Genomic DNA, 20,659 nt, shown 5'->3' with positions numbered 1-20,659 from the left:
AGTATCTCCAAAAAGCGCTTGTCATCAGAACTGAAATTGGCGACAGAGGAGGGGAAGCATCATGTTATGGAAACCTAGGTACTGTGTTTAGGTCGCTTGGCCAATACGACAAGGCTGAGGAGTATCTCCAAAAAGCGCTTGTCATCAGAACTGAAATTGGCGACAGAGAAGGGGAGGCAACTGACTACGGAAACCTAGGTACTGTGTTTAGTTCGCTTGGCCAATACGACAAGGCTGAAGAGTATCTCCAAAAAGCGCTTGTCATCACAACTGAAATTGGCCACAGACAAGGCGAAGCATCATGTTATGGAAACCTAGGTACTGTGTTTAAGTCCCTTGGCCAATACGACAAGGCTGAAGAGTATCTCCAAAAAGCGCTTGTCATCAGAACTGAAATTGGCGACAGAGAAGGGGAAGCATCATGTTATGGAAACCTAGGTACTGTGTTTACGTCGCTTGGCCAATACGACAAGGCTGAAGAGTATCTCCAAAAAGCGCTTGTCATCAGAACTGAAATTGGCGACAGAGAAGGGGAGGCAACTGACTATGGAAACCTAGGTACTGTGTTTAGGTCGCTTGGCCAATACGACAAGGCTGAAGAGTATCTTCGAAAAGCGCTCGTCATCACAACTGAAATTGGCGACAGAGGAGGGGAAGCATCATGTTATGGAAACCTAGGTACTGTGTTTACGTCGCTTGGCCAATACGACAAGGCTGAAGAGTATCTCCAAAAAGCACTTGTCATCAGAACTGAAATTGGCGACAGAGGAGGGGAAGCATCATGTTATGGAAACTTAGGTACTGTGTTTACGTCGCTTGGCCAATACGACAAGGCTGAAGAGTATCTCCAAAAAGCGCTTGTCATCAGAACTGAAATTGGCGACAGAGAAGGGGAGGCAACTGACTATGGAAACCTAGGTACTGTGTTTAGGTCGCTTGGCCAATACGACAAGGCTGAAGAGTATCTCCAAAAAGCGCTTGTCATCAGAACTGAAATTGGCGACAGAAAAGGGGAGGCAACTGACTATGGAAACCTAGGTACTGTGTTTACGTTGCTTGGCCAATACGACAAGGCTGAAGAGTATCTCCAAAAAGCGCTTGTCATCAGAACTGAAATTGGCGACAGAGGAGGGGAGGCAACTGACTATGGAAACCTAGGTACTGTGTTTACGTACCTTGGCCAATACGACAAGGCTGAAGAGTATCTCCAAAAAGCGCTTGTCATCACAACTGAAATTGGCGACAGAGAAGGGGAAGCATCATGTTATGGAAACCTAGGTACTGTGTTTAAGTCGCTTGGCCAATACGACAAGGCTGACGAGTATCTCCAAAAAGCGCTTGGCATCAAAACTAAAATTGGCGACAGACGAGGGGAAGCATCATGTTATGGAAACCTAGGTACTGTGTTTACGTCGCTTGGCCAATACGACAAGGCTGAAGAGTATTTCCAAAAAGCGCTTGTCATCAGAACTGAAATTGGCGACAGAGAAGGGGAGGCAACTGACTACGGAAACCTAGGTACTGTGTTTACGTCGCTTGGCACAACTGAAATTGGCGACAGAGAAGGGGAAGCATCATGTTATGGAAACCTAGGTACTGTGTTTACGTCGCTTGGCCAATACGACAAGGCTGAAGAGTATCTCCAAAAAGCGCTTGTCATCAAAACTGAAATTGGCGACAGACGAGGGGAAGCATCATGTTATGGAAACCTAGGTACTGTGTTTACGTCGCTTGGCCAATACGACAAGGCTGAAGAGTATCTCCAAAAAGCGCTTGTCATCAGAACTGAAATTGGCAACAGAGAAGGGGAGGCAACTGACTACGGAAACCTTGGAAATTTGTTTAGAACTGTTGGTGATTTTGAAGCTTCGGAAGTATGCTTGGAGAAAGCTTTATTCATATCCAGAGATATTGGAGATGGAAGAAGCGAGTTTGAAATCCTCCGAGGTTACGCCGTTTTGTATTTATGTCAAGATAAAATCAAAGACTCTCTGTCGTGTCTTCACCTGTGCATTGAAAAGTATGAGGAGCTGAGATATTTCTTGGGCGCCAATGATCAGTTCAAAACATCATTTCTGGAGGACACAGGAATATTCCCCTACAAGCGGCTTTGTACTTTGCTTTGTGACACCGGAAATGCTCGGGATGCTCTTTATGTTGAGGAGTTGGGTCGAGCTAGAGGCCTATCAGACTTAATGGCAGAGAAGTACTCGGTTAAAACGCACATCTCTGCTAATCGACAATCTTGGTTTGGCATTGAGGACATTTTAAGAAAGAAAAGAAACTGTACTTGTCTGTACATTTCTTATTTTCAGAATCGTCTGCATTTGTGGATCTTGAAAACAAGTGGAGTCCTTCACTATAGAAGAGTATCACCAGAAGAGAATCTAGTTCAGGCTGGGTTACCCAAAGATTTGTCTGTGAGTCAATTTTTGGATTATAATTTCCGGAGTCTTGGTATTTTGCCCACTAAAGATTGTGAAGATCGGTCTTTAAATACGATTAAATTGCAACCTCTCTCCCCCGCGCAAAAGAGCTCAGCAAGATTGCGACTTTTGGACGAGGACGAGGACGAGGACGAGAAAGTGATTTCAAGTCTATACTTGTGTTACAAAATGTTCATTGCCCCCGTTTATGATTTGCTTGATGAGCCTGAAGTAATTATTGTTCCTGACCGCAGGTTGTACAAAGTTCCCTTTGCTGCCCTGAGTGAAAAGGAGGGAGCCGAATACTTGTCAGAGACTCATAAGATCCGTATCATTCCTTCGTTGACAACACTCAAGAACATTCAAGATAGTCCAGAGGACTATCACAGCAACACTGGTGCCTTGGTAATAGGCAATCCCAAAGTTAATTGGCTGCAATCATTGCCAGCTGCAAGAAAGGAAGCGGAGATGGTCGGACAACTGGTGGGTGTTCCGCCTCTAGTTGAAGAGAAAGCAACGAAGCAGGCGGTACTGGAGCGGATAAGTTCAGTGAGCTTGATACATTTTGCTGCCCATGGTAACGCGGAAAGAGGGGAAATTGCACTCTCCCCCAATCCCTGTCCCAACAGTCAAACCGCTCTCCCACCGAAGGAAGCTTACATGTTGACGATGGCTGATGTCTCACGAGTGAAAGTCAGAGCTAAACTGGTGGTACTTAGCTGCTGTCACAGTGGAAGTGGAGAGATAAGAGCCGAGGGAGTTATAGGAATTGCCCGTGCGTTCTTAGGATCCGGTGCTCGCTCGGTGTTGGTTGCACTGTGGGCCATTCCAGACTCAGCAACAGAGCAGCTGATGAGTCGGTTCTACGAACACCTCATTGAAGGTGGAAGTGCCAGTGAATCCCTTCATCAGGCCATGAAGTGGATGAGAAAAAACCCCTTGAACAAAATCTCTGACTGGGCTTCGTTTACGCTGATTGGAGATGATGTGAGACTCGAGTTTGACAACCAGCGGCAAGACTCGGTGAGAACAGGTATTTCATAAATTTAGGTTAAATTAAATGTGAGGATGGTTATATATATATATATATATATATATATGTAAATATATATATATAGATATATATTTACGCACCCTTTTTTTTCCTTTTTCAAGAGTTACTATCTTTGCTCTCTGGTGTAAAATATAGAATCTCACAGATGCCTCTCTACCAACGAGACACAAGTAATAGCCAATTATTTTTATATATCGTGCTTGGTGTAATTGTGTTTGCTTTATATCCAAAATATTAATTGAGGTAATAATAAATTGGGTTATTTCAATTTTTTTCTTGCAGGAAAAAAGACCCCGATAGAGTAAATAGTGACAAGTACTCGAAGGGAACAGAGTTAAAAGACTTTTAGATGGATAAATTAAATAGAAATAAGTAGAGAAAATACTCTATCCAGTATTTCATCGACATTAAAAAAAAGAGCTATCCCAGGTTAGGGGAGATTTATTCCAATTTTTGCTGCTTTCTTTTCTAATATTCTCAGGAGGCAGTAATGATTATGTACTCAACAATTTTTTGTTTTTCACGCAAAAATTATATTAGACACGAAACAATGTTGACCTACGTAAGGCTTTTGAGTAAAACGAATTCAGTAAAATTAAGACAGTAGTTTAAGTATTAAACAAACCACTAAAATCTGGTTTAATTTTTGTGTTTTCAAGCCTTTTGTAAGGTTTAGTTATTAAGAATACCTTATACGGATACGGATAACTGCGGAGAGATTCGTTTATACTTACTCAACGCCTAGCAGGAGTCGTGCCGGCACGTAAACACTTTTTAAGTGGCGTTAAGATAGGATTCGCAAAAGGAGAAGCGTTGCGCATCCTCAAAATAGGTCCGAAGCACTTCACATTTAAAACAAATCGTACAGAGCTTAAAAATACAACTAAAAGAGGGGAAAGAGAATACCTGACGAACTTCTGGAGAAATACGTGTCTGAAGTTATCTGCTCCAGTAGAGAAGGATCACTTCCGGCTTTACAAAAGCTCAAGAACACGCTGATGTGGAAATGTCACATTCAAAATCACATCGCCAAAAAGTATATCCTGGCCAGAACTGATCTTTGGAGACAGAAGTTTAAAATCGCTTGCAGATGGCGGGAGTGTCATGCGGGCATGTCGATACTTCAATTTTTAACTGGTCACTTGCCACTTGTGCTATGCACCCTGCGCGAAGCTTGTCGACTCTTAAATGCAGAAAAATCTCTGCCAATTGGCTATGAGTTAGATCTCTGAAATATGGAAGTAATCCTGTCTTGGAATAAAGAGTTCATCTGTTGTAGAATAAGTTGATTCGTAACACCCTGTATGTAAGGAATAACAGCAAAACCAGTCGCTGATTCTTCTGGTCTTCATCAAGAGCGTTACTATTTGTAACTGGTTTTTGGCAGTTACGGAGAAAAGTTTTTATATAGCCATTTGCCCATTTGGATTTTAGTGAAGAGCGAAACAACGTCGAAAGATACTAATTCTTCACAAGCGTTAAGAGTGTATCTTTTATGAAATCCCCAAATTCGCAGGAAGTTTTGACAGTGTAATCAGTATTCCCAACAACAGGCGACAAAATTCTCGCAAGAAAACCAGAAATTGCATAAGTCGGAGAATTAACAAAAGAGAAAATTGGTCTCAAAGGAATTCCCGGTTTATGAATTTTAGGTAAGCCATAAAAACGTGGACATAAGCCGTCACTACTGTATAATATTTTGTACGTAGAGTCACTAATTTTACCAGCTTTTTGCAAATCAAGCAACATTTTTTTTACTGGTAGGATCAGAGTTTAAGACAGCATACGTACTCTTGTCATTAAGCAGAGTCAAAGCTTTGTCGTGATATTGCTGTTTGTCCATTACCACAACACAATTACCCTTGTCAGCAGATAATACGAGCCTGTCCGGATCCTTTTTTGAGAGCTATAAGTGCATTGAAGACATCGTTTTGAATGGGAGGAGGTTTGGATCGTGACGATGGCGGTTTGCTTCCTGACGCTTATTTACACCTCGTCAGAAAAACGTTTGGTCTATGAATTGTAACTTCAGTTACATTCATTAAATCTGCAAACCAGAGTAGCATCAAACTATGTCTGATTGTCCAGGTTGCCGTGTGAACTTTAATGTATTAGACAAGAAGGCATTTGCTTACCTTGGCTCCTTTGATCACTGAACCAGTCGGCCTACGGTTGATGAAGTTCGGAATCTTTTGGTCGGTAACGGCCCATGGAAGCGCGCTTGACAAGGTGATACAAGATGTCCTACTATTGCGTCACTTCCAAACCATTGATTCGGAAATTCCGTATTCCCTCGCTCTCTCTCGATTGTTGTTAACAGCTTCAGCTTCAATTACGATTTTCAACTTAAAGTTGAGATCGTAAGAATGATGGCGAGTGTTTGGCATGATTGTGCTGAATGTAGACTTCGCAAGATAATGTTCACCAGGTGAAGTAAATTTGCGACTACTGATTTTGTTGATCGAATTGTTTTTATACTTTAAAACCATGTTTCCCGAGAGAGAAGGCTAAAAATTAATGTGTACCGATAGGTTGTCATTAAATGTGTGACCTTTTTTGCCTTTTGTTTATCACTGTGATTAAATGTGTGACATTTTTCGGCTTTTGTTTATGTGTGTGACATTTTGCTTTTGTTTAATCAAGGCTTTTGTTTGTGCGCGTGGTCGCGTGTGCGACAATTCTGCTTTTGTTAATTAACGGTAAACTAAAATCAATACGCGACTTTTTCGCTTTTTTGTAAGTTTATGAAAGAATTTACAATAAACTTGACCAATCTTTACTCCCCAAACAACGATGCGCCTTATAACCAAGTATTTTAGCGATATTTTCAGTTTGAAAACATGCAATAATGAAATTAGGAGACCCTCGCAGCTAAGAACACTACTGAAACGAGTAGTTGTAAATAAGACCTGAAAAAAATTTCAGGCCCGTTTTTCAGGTCTTATTTACAACTACTCGTTTCAGTAGTGTTCTTAGCTGCGAGGGTCTCCTAATTTCATCTTTCCACCACAGTGCAAATATGTGAATTTTCATATATCTAAAATCTTCATTCACTTTGATGTTTATTTGGACCCAATTCATTGACCAGCTCCCAGTTGGCTTGTTAGCTCAATTGGTAGAGCGCTGCACCGGTATCGCAGAGGTCATGGGTTCAAATCCCGTACGGGCCTGAAATTTTCTTCAGGTCTTATTTACAACTACTCGTTTCAGTAGTGTTCTTAGCTGCGAGGGTCTCCTAATTTCATCTTTCCACCGCAGTGCAAATATGTGAATTTTCATATATCTAAAATCTTCATGCAATAATGAAATTGCCAAATTGGGGGTGCGTCTTATAGCCGAGTGCGCCTTATAACCGAATAACTACGGTAGTATGGAGGTAATTACCAGCACGATCTGGTTCTTACTTGTTCTGCACTTTTCCATGCAGACCGTTTCCTGTGAAACGATCATAATCCATGTATTTTTGTTTTGAAAGGCACCAAATTTAAAACTAAAAAGTTTAGTCCAGTTGCAATGTGATGAATCACTTGCTAACTTTTCTTGCTCAAATTCTATTGAGGAATATTGGCCATCCGTTGTTTTTGTGAGGAACTCAGAAAAATGTTCTCTTATGGCCCTCAGGCTTGGTAAGAATTTATCATTTGCAGTTATGGCTGAATTAATCTGCTGCAAATTTACATTTATAAAATAAATGAGAGACAGTTGATTTCATTTTGATTCATATTTTATATTTTTAATATGGTTGACGTGGTGGGCATGGTCACCACATCCACCGTGTAGGAGTGGCCTCTCCCTCCTAAGTTGAAACATTTTTTATTTCTTTGATAGAAAAAAAAATGAAAAGTTGAGGTAAGGCAATGCACTTGCGAGGAGATGTTACCCAACTGACAACTATACTCATAAGATCTAAATAAATTACCCTTTTGCCCTAAAATCCCTATTTGTATTATCATAGATTTTTATCTTTCAATGCCTGCTTATGGCAGCTTTTGTTGGATTGGAAATAAAACAGTCTTTGTATATGTATATGTGCTGGAAACTGTTGCAATGGACCTTCAAAGGGTTTTTTATTTGATCTGTAATAAATTTTAATTTCTTTGTCAACAGTCAAAAATAATCATATAGTATCACCTTTTTTTTCCTTCTCACCTTTAAATCTTTGAAAAATTATTTAATCTTCTATTTGAGAATTGTTAAGAAATGGAATCTATTTTAATACAAATAAGGATTTACACTGTTTAGTAGTATCATTTGTGGCTCTAATGAAACAAACAATGTATTTTCACAGTTGTTAGCTTCCAATCTTTGTTGGACAGTAAGAAAAAAATTTTGGTATGTATGAAATGGAAGCATCATACCATGGAAAATGCTTGAACAATTTTTATCCACTTGTTGCGTTGATCAAAAAAATTCACTAGTTCACTAGGCTCACATGTTAATTTTTGTTTGATGCAATAACTCTCATTTGTGCACACTTTCCATGGAATAATCTCTGTTTGTTACAGATTGAAAAATATTTCTTGGGCCCCATACTGTTTCTAAAATTTAACTTCTTTTCGCATGAGCATGATAAATTAAAGATTTTTAAATACTGTGGAAAATGGCATCTAAAACAAATGTTAGCCCAGTTTATTGTAATGTCAGTTGTTCTTAGGTTACTGTTTACTTTACTTCACCATTCCACTTCTTCTTCCCCTTCTCTTTTTTATTATTTTTCTTGTCTACATCTATTTTAAGAAAAAAACAATACTTGGTTTGAACAAGTTTATTAAAAATACTGCACAAGTTCTATAATTGTATTAGAAAAGGTTTCTCTGAAGTGACAATATTGAACCAAGTGATGGTAACATTGCAAAATTATGAACTTCTACTTTACTGGAAATGGTCAAAGGAAAAACAGTTTGCTAACCAGACATCATTTCTTATTGCTTAGACTTTAACAGGAAAGTTGTATTTCAAGGAGGCTATGGTGTCACTTCTCCAACTTCCTACAGAGGGGAAAGACTACTCACTGTTTACAGGTGCATAGCATTTTGTGGAATCATAGCATTATAGAAGAAAAGAAAATATTACCGTTGACACTTACCTAAATCACTGCCTGCAGGGGGTGGTCCTTCAGGTAGATCTTCATCATCTATTGTATAAAAACTAAACGTATGTAATTGTCAATTTGAAAAAAAAGGTATTTTATTTAAATCAAGGTAAAGCATTATACATTGTTTAAGCGCCAGAGTCTCGCATAAAAAGATAAGTAGTGACTCCGCGCGCTAACGAAGAGAGATGTTTTAATTCAGAGAAACTGAAACTTTCTTAAATTCAATGTTATTACATACATAGTATAAACGTACTTTTCCGTTGAACGGATGCTTCATATCCTCACCGTAAAATTGCTTTCTTCAAACCGTAAGGGTTTTATACAATATATTTTAGCCTCATTAGCTAAGATTGCTCAGCATTGTTTAATTTGAGAAAATAACGGTTTCCGCAATCACGTGATCAAAAACTTAACTCAATCCTATATCAAGGCATAGTTATTATGCAGAATGTCCTTTACTGATGTCAGCAGAGTCTGACATCAGGCTCGCGTCTCGAGAAAAAACAAACCATTAATTTATGAATCACACCCACAAGAAAATGAAAAGTCCATGAATACAATGAGTCAATTTTCACCACGGATAGCTTACTGTTTAAAGACAGAAGCTTTAGTTGTACTCTCGATCTCATCGATCTCTTCAAGCAAATCCAATCGTTCCAAAAAGGATGAACACTGAAGCCTGATGTTTTGGTTAAACAGAGTAAGATGTTTCATTTTTGGACGCTAAAATCCATCATTAGTCAGAAAAGTGTGACGTGCTAAACCGAAATATAGTCACTCAGTTTTTTAGTAATTCTGGCCTCGGTCATGGAAATCACCTCCGCTGGAAAATGAAAAGTTCACGAAGACAAGGAGTCGATTGTCACGCAAAGATAGGTTATCGTTTAAAGAAAGAAACTTAGGTTGTACTGTGATCAATCTTGTGATGTAAATCAAACTTTTCAAAGACTCAACACTTAAGCTTGACGTTACCCATTAAAAATAGAATAAAACTTTTCATTTTGCATGTTCAATTACAATGGGTGATAAAAGTGTGACGTACAAAACCGAAGTACTGTGTACTTATTGATTGAGTGGTAGGAGCGCAGCGAGGTCCTTGCTTGACGAGAGCCAAATATTTTCGCTTCCTGCCCAACCAAACTCAGTCAATAAGCAGTTTATCATATAACCACTAACTGTTGAAAATTTTGACCCAAATAGGACGCAATAGACGGGCATACGAGGACAAATCTTGTTTTTTTTGTCTGTATAAGCGCATAAGAGTCTCGCACAAAAAGATGAGTCATGACACTGCGCGCTCACGAGGAGAGATGTTTTAAAATTCTCAGAAGAACTAAAACTTTCTTAAATTCAATGTTATTGCATATAAAGTATAAGCGTGCTTTTCCGTTTATCGGATGCTTCATATCTCCACCGTCAAATGGCTTTCTTCAAACCGTTAAGGTTTTATACAATATATTTCAACCTCATTAGCTAAGATGGTTAACCATTGTTTAATTTGAGAAACTGATGGTTTCCACAATCACGTGATCAAAAACTAAAATCAATCCAATATTATGAAATATTTATCATGCAGAATGTCCTTTACTGATGTCAGTAGAGGCGGCCCGAGCTCACATCTCGAGAAAAAGCAAACGATTAATTCATGAAAGCGTCAGGCGTTTTGTAACTCGATGTTAAGTTACGAGAATTGAACACGTTGTAAAGAACAGTATGTGGAACCAAATATGGTCGATCTGTAGTTATAAAAGTGTGACGTGCAAAACCGAAATAGATTCACTGCGGAGTAAACTGTTGATCGATTTTCCATATCAGTTCATGAAAAGTTGATTGTCGCGCATAGATAGCTTACCGTTTAAAGGAAGAAGCTTTAGTTCTACTGGTATCGATCTTGTAATGAAATTCCAATCTTTGAAAGGGATGGACACAGAAGTCGGACGTTTCCTGTTAAAATAGATTGAAGTAAGTTATTTTTACATGTTCAATTCCGTCATTGGTTATAAAGTTGTGACGTACAAAACTGAAATTCATTCGCTTGAGTTAGAACACTTAAATCTTTTGAGTAAATGCTGATTCGCTCTCCATATCTCCCTCTCATTAAATATTTTTGATCACATTTGTCATTTTTCCTAATCACAAATTGGCGGTAACAGTGTTTGATAGAGGGTCTTGATAAGGTTAACCGTTGGCCGTAAAACGGCCAAAAAATTAGCCGTTAGGCGTGAAAATTGACAAATTTTAACCGTTATTGGCAAAAGAGTTAACCGTAAAAAACATTTCTGGTGACAACAATGGAAAGATATTAACTGTTAGCCGTAAAAGCCATGGCAACATCCCTTTGCGACCCTCTTGATACTTAGAGAGGTATCCTCTCCTATTTAAAAAATTTTCTCAACTCCTCAGATTCTAATAAATAGTACATAACCTGTGAAATATCTATGGTGTCAGTTGCATATGATAGCAAACAATCACGGTAAAAACTTTTTGATGTCAGTTATTTACCACTGATTTAATACGTCGTATACTTCTAGGGGGTTTCAATGGGGTTAACCAACAGCAATGAAACAGTAAAAAATATTTAAGCGTTAAGCTAAAAATTGTAAAATTTTGACCATAAGTCGTAAAAAAAATTTAACCTCAAAAAAAACAATTTCTGGTAACAACTCATGGAATGATGTTAATCGTCAGCTGTAATAGGGCCAAAATTTTAACCGTTAGCCGTAAAAACCATCACCCCATTGAGACCCTCCCTCTACTACAGTGAGCCCATAATTCTCAAATGCGACTTGTTTGGCTATGACCGTGTAAGCTTCGAAAATGAAATTTCCCCGAATTTCGCTCAGGGTTAAATCAGGTATTGTTGACGTCAATACTTAATTAAACGGGAAACAAGCTCATCAAGCTTGCAATTGTTAGATATATCTCCAAGTCAAGGAAGAACTTAAATCACATGTAATTACTATCATTCAAATCATCGCTCGGTGTTAGTGCCATCTTGTTGCAAGCTTCTCGCAGTTGTCTGAGGAAAAGAGAAAACAAAAAGGATAAAGCAGCGCGAATTGCCGTTGGGAGTTTCAGGAAAGTGCCTTCCGGATGCGCGCATCTTACAACGTAACTGTAGTCCAGTCCATTTCCCCCACCTCTCCCCTCCTCAAAAGAAAAATGAAGGACTATTAAGTATAACTATTGATAATTACTGAAAGTCAAGCCACCTCCTATCCCTGATGTCATTTGCTTGTTCCGTCACTGGATTAACGCCTTCAAAGGTAAGACCAGTGATGTGGTTATTTTCAAGCAAATTACCGATTCACTCCGTCCGTTTTTATCTATTAGAACAGTTACTGATTTTTGTCTTTGATCATGCAAATCACACCCTAAAATAAATGAAAAGTTCATAAGTACTATGGGTCAGTTTTCACGCACAGGTAGCTTACTGTTTAAAAACAGAGGCCTTAGTTGTACTCTCGATCTGATCGATCTCGTGATGCAAATTAAACCGTTCTAAGAGGGATGAACAATGTAGCTTGACGTTTTCGGTTTAACAGAGTAAGATGTTTGATTTTTAGATGCATAAATCCATCGTTAGCTAGAAAAGTGTGACGTGCCAAATGAAATATAGTCATTTAGCTTATTATTATTATTATTATTATTATTATTGTTATTATGGGCTTCGATCATACAAATCACACCCGCTAGAAAATGGAAAGTTCACGAAGACAATCAGTCGATCATCACGCACAAATAAATGAATTCGTCGCGATGCTGGACTTCAAAGCTTTGTGGTCTCACATATTGTTCATCATTCTTATCAGCTAAGAATAGATTCGTTTTCACTGAAATTTATCTGATAAGTAGGCTCGTTACTTGGTAATAACCCGCTGCAACAAAATTTTAAATCATTCAGGCCTTATTGCGGACTGTCAGGCAATTTTCCAGGAAGTTGTAGCAAAAGGTTATCTTTCTTGTTAGCCTAAGAATAGAACGCTTTAAACTCGACTGCATATAACTTGATCCCAAGAGGCTTCATTGTAAATACGCTCTGACAGCCAGTAAAAATCCAGATGGAAAACGATGTATAATGTTGATACAGCAGGCCACTCTCTGCTGGTTTCTTTGGAGAATACTGGCAATACAGCATCATTGGTTTCCCAAGATTATCAAATGCTCTAATGAAGGCTAACGCTCGAAACGTCAGCTTCAGAAACTCATTACGATGGCCAATTTACATTGCCAACTCAGTTGGTAAAGCCAAATTATTTTGTAATACCCCACCAAAGTTTCTTTAGAAACTTACTCCGTTGATTTATGTTATTTATAGAAACTATGCATGGGGAAATTTCTCACGGGAAAAGTTATGGTAGATGCTGTGCTTTTTGTTTTTGTCCTGTGACTTTTAAGTCATGTCGTGTTTCGCAGCAAAAATTACGACTCAAATAAAATGAAAGGTGACAAGCCGAATTTTTCAAACCATTGTTACCTCAAATCTTGGCAATCATCTTCATCAGTTACCAATAGATTGGTTTTTACCCATGTACTTCAAATAAGTAAGCTCATTATTTAGTGATCATTATAATCACTGCAGTTTGTCGGGGGCGACAATGACTGTTTCATTCAGATTCCTTCACGCAGCTCTGTCCTTCGCTTTCCGCTGCCAGGAACTCTTGTCTATATCCAACTTCTTCAGGTTTCTTTTAAAAGTGTCTTTGAATCTCAGCCTTGGTCTACCCTGATTGCGTTTGCCTTCGCATAACTGTGAATGAAGTAGCTGCCTAAGGAGACGTTGGTGATCCATCCTCTCAACATGGCCGGGCCATTTTAGGTTCATCTGTATTAGCAGACAGTCCAAGTCTCAACACCGTACAATAGAGTAGCCAGTATTGACGCTCTGTACACTTTGCATTTCACACGAACAGACACATGTCGTTTATTTCACAGTCTCTCTCTCAAGTTTCCGAACGCAGAACTTGCTTTACCCATTGTGAGAGATAGTTCATCCTCCAGCCATGCATTCTCTGAAACAGTACTCCCGAGGTACTTGAAAGTCTTACACTTGACTAGTGATTCTGTACCAGTGCTGATCTCTTCTAGTAGTGATGTTGAAAACTGGAACTTTGGCGGTTGGTAAGGGAATTCTGTCTTCTCGCTGTTGATTTTGAGGCTGAATTGATGGGCTGTTCTCGCAAATTTCTCCAATAAAGATTGCACATCTTCTGCGCATGCACTGTGTGCAGCTAGGGCACTGTCATCGGCAAAGAGCATTTCTCTTACTACCTTCGTCGATGTTTTACTCTTAGCTTTCAGCTGTGCCACATTGAACAGGTCTGCTTCTTTCCTTGTTTGAATGTATACTCCTTCTGAAGTGTCTTTGAAGGCCATCTCAAGCATCGCTGACAGATAATAGCGAGAAGAGTGTAGGCGCCAGTACACACCCTTGTTTAACCCCGTTGCTTAATGAGAAGTCTTCAGACACTGAACCACTCATTGACACACTAGCTTACATACCTGTGTGGAGTGCCTCGATCAGGTTGACAAACTTCTCTGTGCAGCCATATTTCTTGAGTACCTGCTAAAGTCCTTGTCGCGATACAGTATCGAAGGCTTTACCGAAGTCAATGAAGACTACATAAAGTGGCTTTTTCTTTTCGATACACTTTTCTTGAACCTATCTCAAGCGGAAAATCAGAGATGTGTTCATTGAGCCTGTTCAGAAGTATGAGTGCGAGAATATTACCAACACTGACCAGCAGTGATATAGCTACCTCGTTAATTTGCTCAATCTCTCCTGTCACCTTTCTTGAACAAGGGCATGATACTTGCTTCCTTCCAGTCTTAAGGTACTTTTTGGGCTTCTTATATCTCTTGAATGAGCTTGTGCAAGCAGTTGATAAGCTGAGCACCACCAAATTTTCACACTTCTGCTGGAATTCCATCCCCTCCTGGAGCTTTACCATCCTGCGTTCACCTGACAGATGCCATTAGTTCATCGAGAATTGGTGGTTCATCCAGACTGGATACAACTGGTCGCTGGACAAGGGCCTCTTTAGCCTCCTCAGCGAGATCTCTGGGGTTGTTTAGTAGTTGGTCTAAGTGGTCTGCAAATCTGTCCCAGATCTTGTCTTTCCCCTGCAAAGCTGATTCACCGTCCAGAGCCTTTGGCTGGGTCAATCCTCTTGGTTTGGGACCGTATGTTTTTCTCAGACTTGTGAAGAATGTTTTCATGTCCTTCATGTCTATTGTATTATGGAGTTCCTCCGCTTCTTTTTCCCACCAGTTGGACTTCATCTCTCTGGTGTACTTCTGTAGCTCACTCTGAGCCTTTGAATATTTCTTCTTCTTCGACCTTGTGTTACATTGTAGACTTTCCTGCCTAGCTGTATTCCTTGCCTCGAGTAGTTTCCTTAGATGTCTATCATGCTCATTAAACCAATCTTGATGTTTCTTTCCAGGGTGGCCTCAAACATCACTCGCAGTTTGATACATATATTCTTCAGTGTTGCCCATTTCTCGTCTGTGTCTTTCTCTGAGTTGTTGCTGTCCCAGTCTTTCTGTGTAAGTTCTTTCTGTTTCCTTTGACCTTTCAGTGCACAAGTGTCTAGCTTCCGTGGTAGCTTCCCACCTGTCCTGCAGTGCTGGTTTTGTCTACAAACTTTTAATCCAGTTTTAAGCATAACATGATTAGCACCACAGTCCGCTCTTCTCAATGCTCTGGTTTCCAATACATCCATTACGTCTCTCTGTCTTACTACAATGTAGTCTAACAAGTGCCAGTGCTTGGATCTTGGGTGCATCCACGTCATCTTATATGCATCCTTGTACTTGAATAGGGTGTTGGTTACCACAAGGTTGTACTCTGAACATAGTGCAAGTAGAAGCTCTCTGTTAGCATTGCACTTGCTTACTCCATGACTGCCTAGTACTCCTCTCCATTTCTCAGTGTCTGAACCAACTTTAGCATTAAAATCCCCAACGAGTATCAGCCTGTCATCAGACGGTATAAGCCTAATTTTCTCACGAAGGTCACCGTGAAACTATTCCTTCATCTCCTCTCTGTTGGTCATTGTTGAGGCATACACGCTGAGGAAAGTGGCATACATCTTGTAGTGGGAGTCTCATAGCCATTATTCTGTCGTTGATTGGCACTGGTTCCTCGTCCTTGTTAACACGCGCGACGTCCGAGCCGGTACGAGTTGTTTTCTGACTGACCATTTCATGAAACTGCTCGCAAAGAATATAAGTACTGTGAGCTTTTGCTGGACTAGCAGCACATTATCGGGGGATGGAGGTGTTTCAGTGGCAAGAATAGGCCAAGACAAACTGACTCCAGTATCTGTTGCAGTGACTGACCAGATGATAGGTTTGTTTGTCTCTGCTCTTTTTGAAATGCATGTCACAATGCACTGACTGGCAAAAGTCCACCACAAACCTTACGACAGAAGTATTGATCACCTACAAGGATGTCCATTCTCACTCCGAGTAAATGGGAGTGGTCCACCACAGACCTTAAGACAGATATTGTTTTTAATTCTGTCAGGATTCCCAGTTTCACGCTCCATGCCCTCTATGGGGCGGGGTTGCCGGTTGAGTCGACTTCCCGACCCATGAGACGGGTGGTACTGGTTTTATGGTTATCCAGTAGCAAGCAAACCAATGCCTGACCTGACTTGGTGATAAAATGTTCTCAGAACGTTGTAGTGAAAGGTTTATGGATCCTTCTTATTTTTTTAAGAAAGCCGCGACCTTTCAAAAACCACCTAATTGATGGCGAGACACCCGATACACGACCATTAATCAAACTCAAGCGTGCGTCATTTTTTTTTTTACTTGATAAGATAAACAAACGAAACAAACGAAGCCAATATTGTGAATTCTAACACTTTAGGCTCGTTATAAAAAGGTTCCAGTTGTAAACAAATCGGCTTCAAAAATGGATTCCTCTTTGTAATGATTCATTATGAATCCAGATTATCAAATCGTTCGGTTAACTTGTGTTACTAAAAACAATGTTTCCCTAATAACAGGAGAGGATGGCAATGGAAAAATAACGACAGGAGCCATGATAACTTCCATGAACATCGCCTTACTAGTAGCCCTGTTCCTGCTAAACTCCGATCGTATTCAGAAAGCCATTGAGATATGCAACGAATGTTTAATTTTGCTAAACAACAGCGATCAAAACAGCAAAGATCAATTTGATTCAGTACTACTACATATTTACAACGACATCTATACAGTTCTTTACAGCGCTTATCGTCATATCTCTGACTACGTAAATGCGGCAAGATACGGCAGGAAACTGTTTGTCTTCTACAGCACGTCTGGAATTCTGTTTTATAAACGTGGCGAAAACCTAAAAGCGAAGGAGTATGTTACAAGGGCCCTTACCATAACGACCGAAATTGGCGACAAAAGCGGAGAAGCATCCTGCTACGCAAATTTAGGTGCTGTGTTTCAGTCGCTCGGGAAATACAACAAGGCTAAAGAGTATCTCCACAAAGCGCTTGTCATCACAACTGAAATTGGCGACAGAAATGGAGAAGGAGCATGCTATGCAGACCTAGGTACTGTGTTTCACTCGCTCGGAGAATACAAGAGGGCTAAAGAGTATCTCCACAAAGCGCTTGACATCATAACTGAAATTGGCGACAGAAATGAAGAAGGAACATGTTATAGAAACCTAAGTCATGTGTTTCATTCACTCGGAGAATACGACAGGGCTGAAGAGTCTCTCCACAAAGCACTTGTCATCAGAACTGAAATTGGCGACAGAAAAGGAGAGGAAACTGAATACGGAAACCTAGGTATTGTGTTTCAGTCGCTCGGAGAATACGACAAGGCTAAAGAGTATCTCTACAAAGCGCTTGTCATCACAACTGAAATTGGCGACAGAGAAGGAGAAGGAGCATGTTATGAAATGCTAGGTACTGTGTATAAGTCGCTCGGAGAATACAACAAGGCTAAAGAGTATCTCCACAAAGCGCTTGTCATCACAACTGAAATTGGCGACAGAAAAGGAGAAGGAGAATGTTATGCAAACCTAAGTGCTGTGTTTCGGTCGCTCGGAGAATACGACAAGTCTAAAGAGTATCTCCACAAAGCGCTTGTCATCAGAACTGAAACTGGCAACAGAAAAGGAGAAAGACAATGTTATGCAAACCTAGGTGCTGTGTTTCATTCGCTCGGAGAATACAACAAGGCTAAAGAGTATCTCCACAAAGCGCTTGTTATCATAACTGAAATTGGCGACAAAAGCGGAGAAGCATCCTGTTACACAAATTTAGGTGCTGTGTTTCACTCGCTCGGGAAATACAACAAGGCTAAAGAGTATCTTCACAAAGCGCTTGTCATCACAACTGAAATTGGCGACAGAAAAGAAGAAGGAGCATGTTATGCAAACCTTGGTGCTGTGTTTCAGTCGCTCGGAGAATATGAGAGGGCTAAAGAGTATCTCTCCAAAGCGCTGGTCATCAGAAATGAAATTGGCGACAAAGAAGGAGAGGCAACTGACTACGGAAACCTAGGTGCTGTGTTTCATTCGCTCGGAGAATATGACAAGGCTAAAGAGTATCTCCACAAAGCACTTGGCATCAGAACTAAAATTGGCGACAGAAAAGGAGAAGGAGCATGTTATGCAAACCTAGGTGCTGTGTTTCAGTCGCTCGGAGAATACGACAAGTCTAAAGAGTATCGCCACAAAGCGCTTGTCATCACAACTGAAACTGGCGACAGAAAAGGAGAAGGAGAATGTTATGCAAACCTAGGTGCTGTGTTTCATTCGCTCGGAGAATACGACAAGTCTAAAGAGTATCTCCACAAAGCGCTTGTCATCATAACTGAAACTGGCGACAGAAATGCAGAAGGGACATGTTATAAAAACCTAGGTGTTGTGTTTCTTTCGCTCGGAGAATACGACAAGGCTAAAGAGTATCTCCACAAAGCGCTTGTTATCACAACTGAAACTGGCAACAGAAAAGGAGAAAGACAATGTTATGCAAACCTAGGTGCTGTGTTTCATTCACTCGGAGAATACAACAAGGCTAAAGAGTATCTCCACAAAGCGCTTGTTATCATAACTGAAATTGGCGACAAAAGCGGAGAAGCATCCTGTTACACAAATTTAGGTGCTGTGTTTCACTCGCTCGGGAAATACAACAAGGCTAAAGAGTATCTTCACAAAGCGCTTGTCATCACAACTGAAATTGGCGACAGAAAAGAAGAAGGAGCATGTTATGCAAACCTTGGTGCTGTGTTTCAGTCGCTCGGAGAATATGAGAGGGCTAAAGAGTATCTCTCCAAAGCGCTGGTCATCAGAAATGAAATTGGCGACAAAGAAGGAGAGGCAACTGACTACGGAAACCTAGGTGCTGTGTTTCATTCGCTCGGAGAATATGACAAGGCTAAAGAGTATCTCCACAAAGCACTTGGCATCAGAACTAAAATTGGCGACAGAAAAGGAGAAGGAGCATGTTATGCAAACCTAGGTGCTGTGTTTCAGTCGCTCGGAGAATACGACAAGTCTAAAGAGTATCGCCACAAAGCGCTTGTCATCACAACTGAAACTGGCGACAGAAAAGGAGAAGGAGAATGTTATGCAAACCTAGGTGCTGTGTTTCATTCGCTCGGAGAATACGACAAGTCTAAAGAGTATCTCCACAAAGCGCTTGTCATCATAACTGAAACTGGCGACAGAAATGCAGAAGGGACATGTTATAAAAACCTAGGTGTTGTGCTTCTTTCGCTCGGAGAATACGACAAGGCTGAAGAGTATCTCCACAAAGCGCTTGTTATCACAACTGAAATTGGCGACAGAAAAGTACAAGTAGAATGTTATGCAAACCTTGGTGCTGTGTTTCATTCGCTCGGAGAATACGACAAGGCTAAAGAGTATCTCCACAAAGCGCTTGTCATCATAACTGAAATTGGCGACAGAAGAGTAGAAGAAGCATGTTATGCAAACCTAAGTACTGTGTTTTATTCGCTCGGAGAATACGAGAGGGCTAAAGAGTATCTCTACAAAGCGCTTTTCATCACAACTGAAATTGGCAACAGAAAAGGAGAAGGAGCATGTTATGCAAACCTCGGTGCTGCCTTTCAGTCTCTCGGAGAATACGACAAGTCTAAAGAGTATCTCCACAAAGCGCTTGTCATCACAACTGAAACTGGCGACAGAAAAGGGGAAGGAAAATGTTATACAAACCTAGGTGCTGTGTTTCAGTCGCTCGGAGAATACGACAGGTCTAAAGAGTATCTCCACAAAGCGCTTGTCATCATAACTGACACTGACGACAGAAATGCAGAAGGAAGATGTTATAAAAACCTAGGTGCTTTGTTTCAGTCGCTCGGAGAATACGACAAGGCCAAAGAGTATCTCCACAAAGTGCTTGTCATCACAACTGAAATTGGCGACAGAAAAGTAGAAGGAGAATGTTATGCAAACCTAGGTGCTGTGTTTCATTCGCTCGGAGAATACGACAAGTCTAAAGAGTATCGCCACAAAGCGCTTGTCATCATAACTGAAACTGGCGACAGAAAAGGAGAAGGACAATGTTATGCAAACCTAGGTAATGTGTTTCTTTCGCTTGGAGAATACGACAAGGCTAAAGAGTATCTCCACAAAGCGCTTGTCATCACAACTGAAATTGGCAAGAGAAAAGTAGAAGGAGAATGTTATGCAAACCTAGGTGCTGTGTTTCAATCGCTCGGAGAATGCGACAAGGCTAAAGAGTATCTCCACAAAGCGCTTGTCATCACAACTGAAACTGGTGATAGAAATGCAGAAGGAACATGTTATAAAAACCTAGGTGCTGTGTTTCAGTCACTCGGAGAATACGACAAGGCCAAAGAGTATCTCCACAAAGCTCTTGTCATCACAACTAAAATTGGCGACAGAAAAGTAGAAGGAGCATGTTATGTAAACCTAGGTACTGTGTTTCTGTCGCTCGGAGAATACGAGAGGGCTAAAGAGTATCTCCACAAAGCGCTTGTCATCACAACTGAAATTGGCGACAGAGAAGGAGAAGGAACATGTTATGCAAACCTAAGTTCTGTGTTTCAGTCGCTCGGAGAATACGACAAGGCTAAAGAGTA

At 40.4% G+C, this 20,659-nt stretch overlaps 1 protein-coding gene and 1 long non-coding RNA gene across 3 annotated transcripts in view; one reads left to right on the top strand and one right to left on the bottom strand.

The window, feature by feature from the left end:
- LOC136279272 (uncharacterized) overlaps nucleotides 1-20,659 on the bottom strand; it is a 154,875-nt gene that overhangs the window by 96,929 nt on the left and 37,287 nt on the right. The gene's annotated exons all lie outside the window — the stretch shown is intronic.
- On the top strand, nucleotides 1,667-4,291 carry LOC136279079 (tetratricopeptide repeat protein 28-like). The gene is made up of 2 exons (XM_066162484.1): nucleotides 1,667-3,459; nucleotides 3,763-4,291. Exons 1-2 carry the CDS (start codon nucleotides 2,196-2,198, stop codon nucleotides 3,783-3,785), a joined length of 1,287 nt encoding a protein of 428 aa, XP_066018581.1. The 5' UTR covers nucleotides 1,667-2,195; the 3' UTR covers nucleotides 3,786-4,291.

Source organism: Pocillopora verrucosa, chromosome 2 (assembly GCF_036669915.1).
Source record: "Pocillopora verrucosa isolate sample1 chromosome 2, ASM3666991v2, whole genome shotgun sequence".
NCBI classification, from domain to species: Eukaryota; Metazoa; Cnidaria; class Anthozoa; order Scleractinia; family Pocilloporidae; genus Pocillopora; species Pocillopora verrucosa.
Note: the sequence above shows the minus strand (reverse complement) of the source record. Positions and strands in the feature narration are given on the sequence as shown.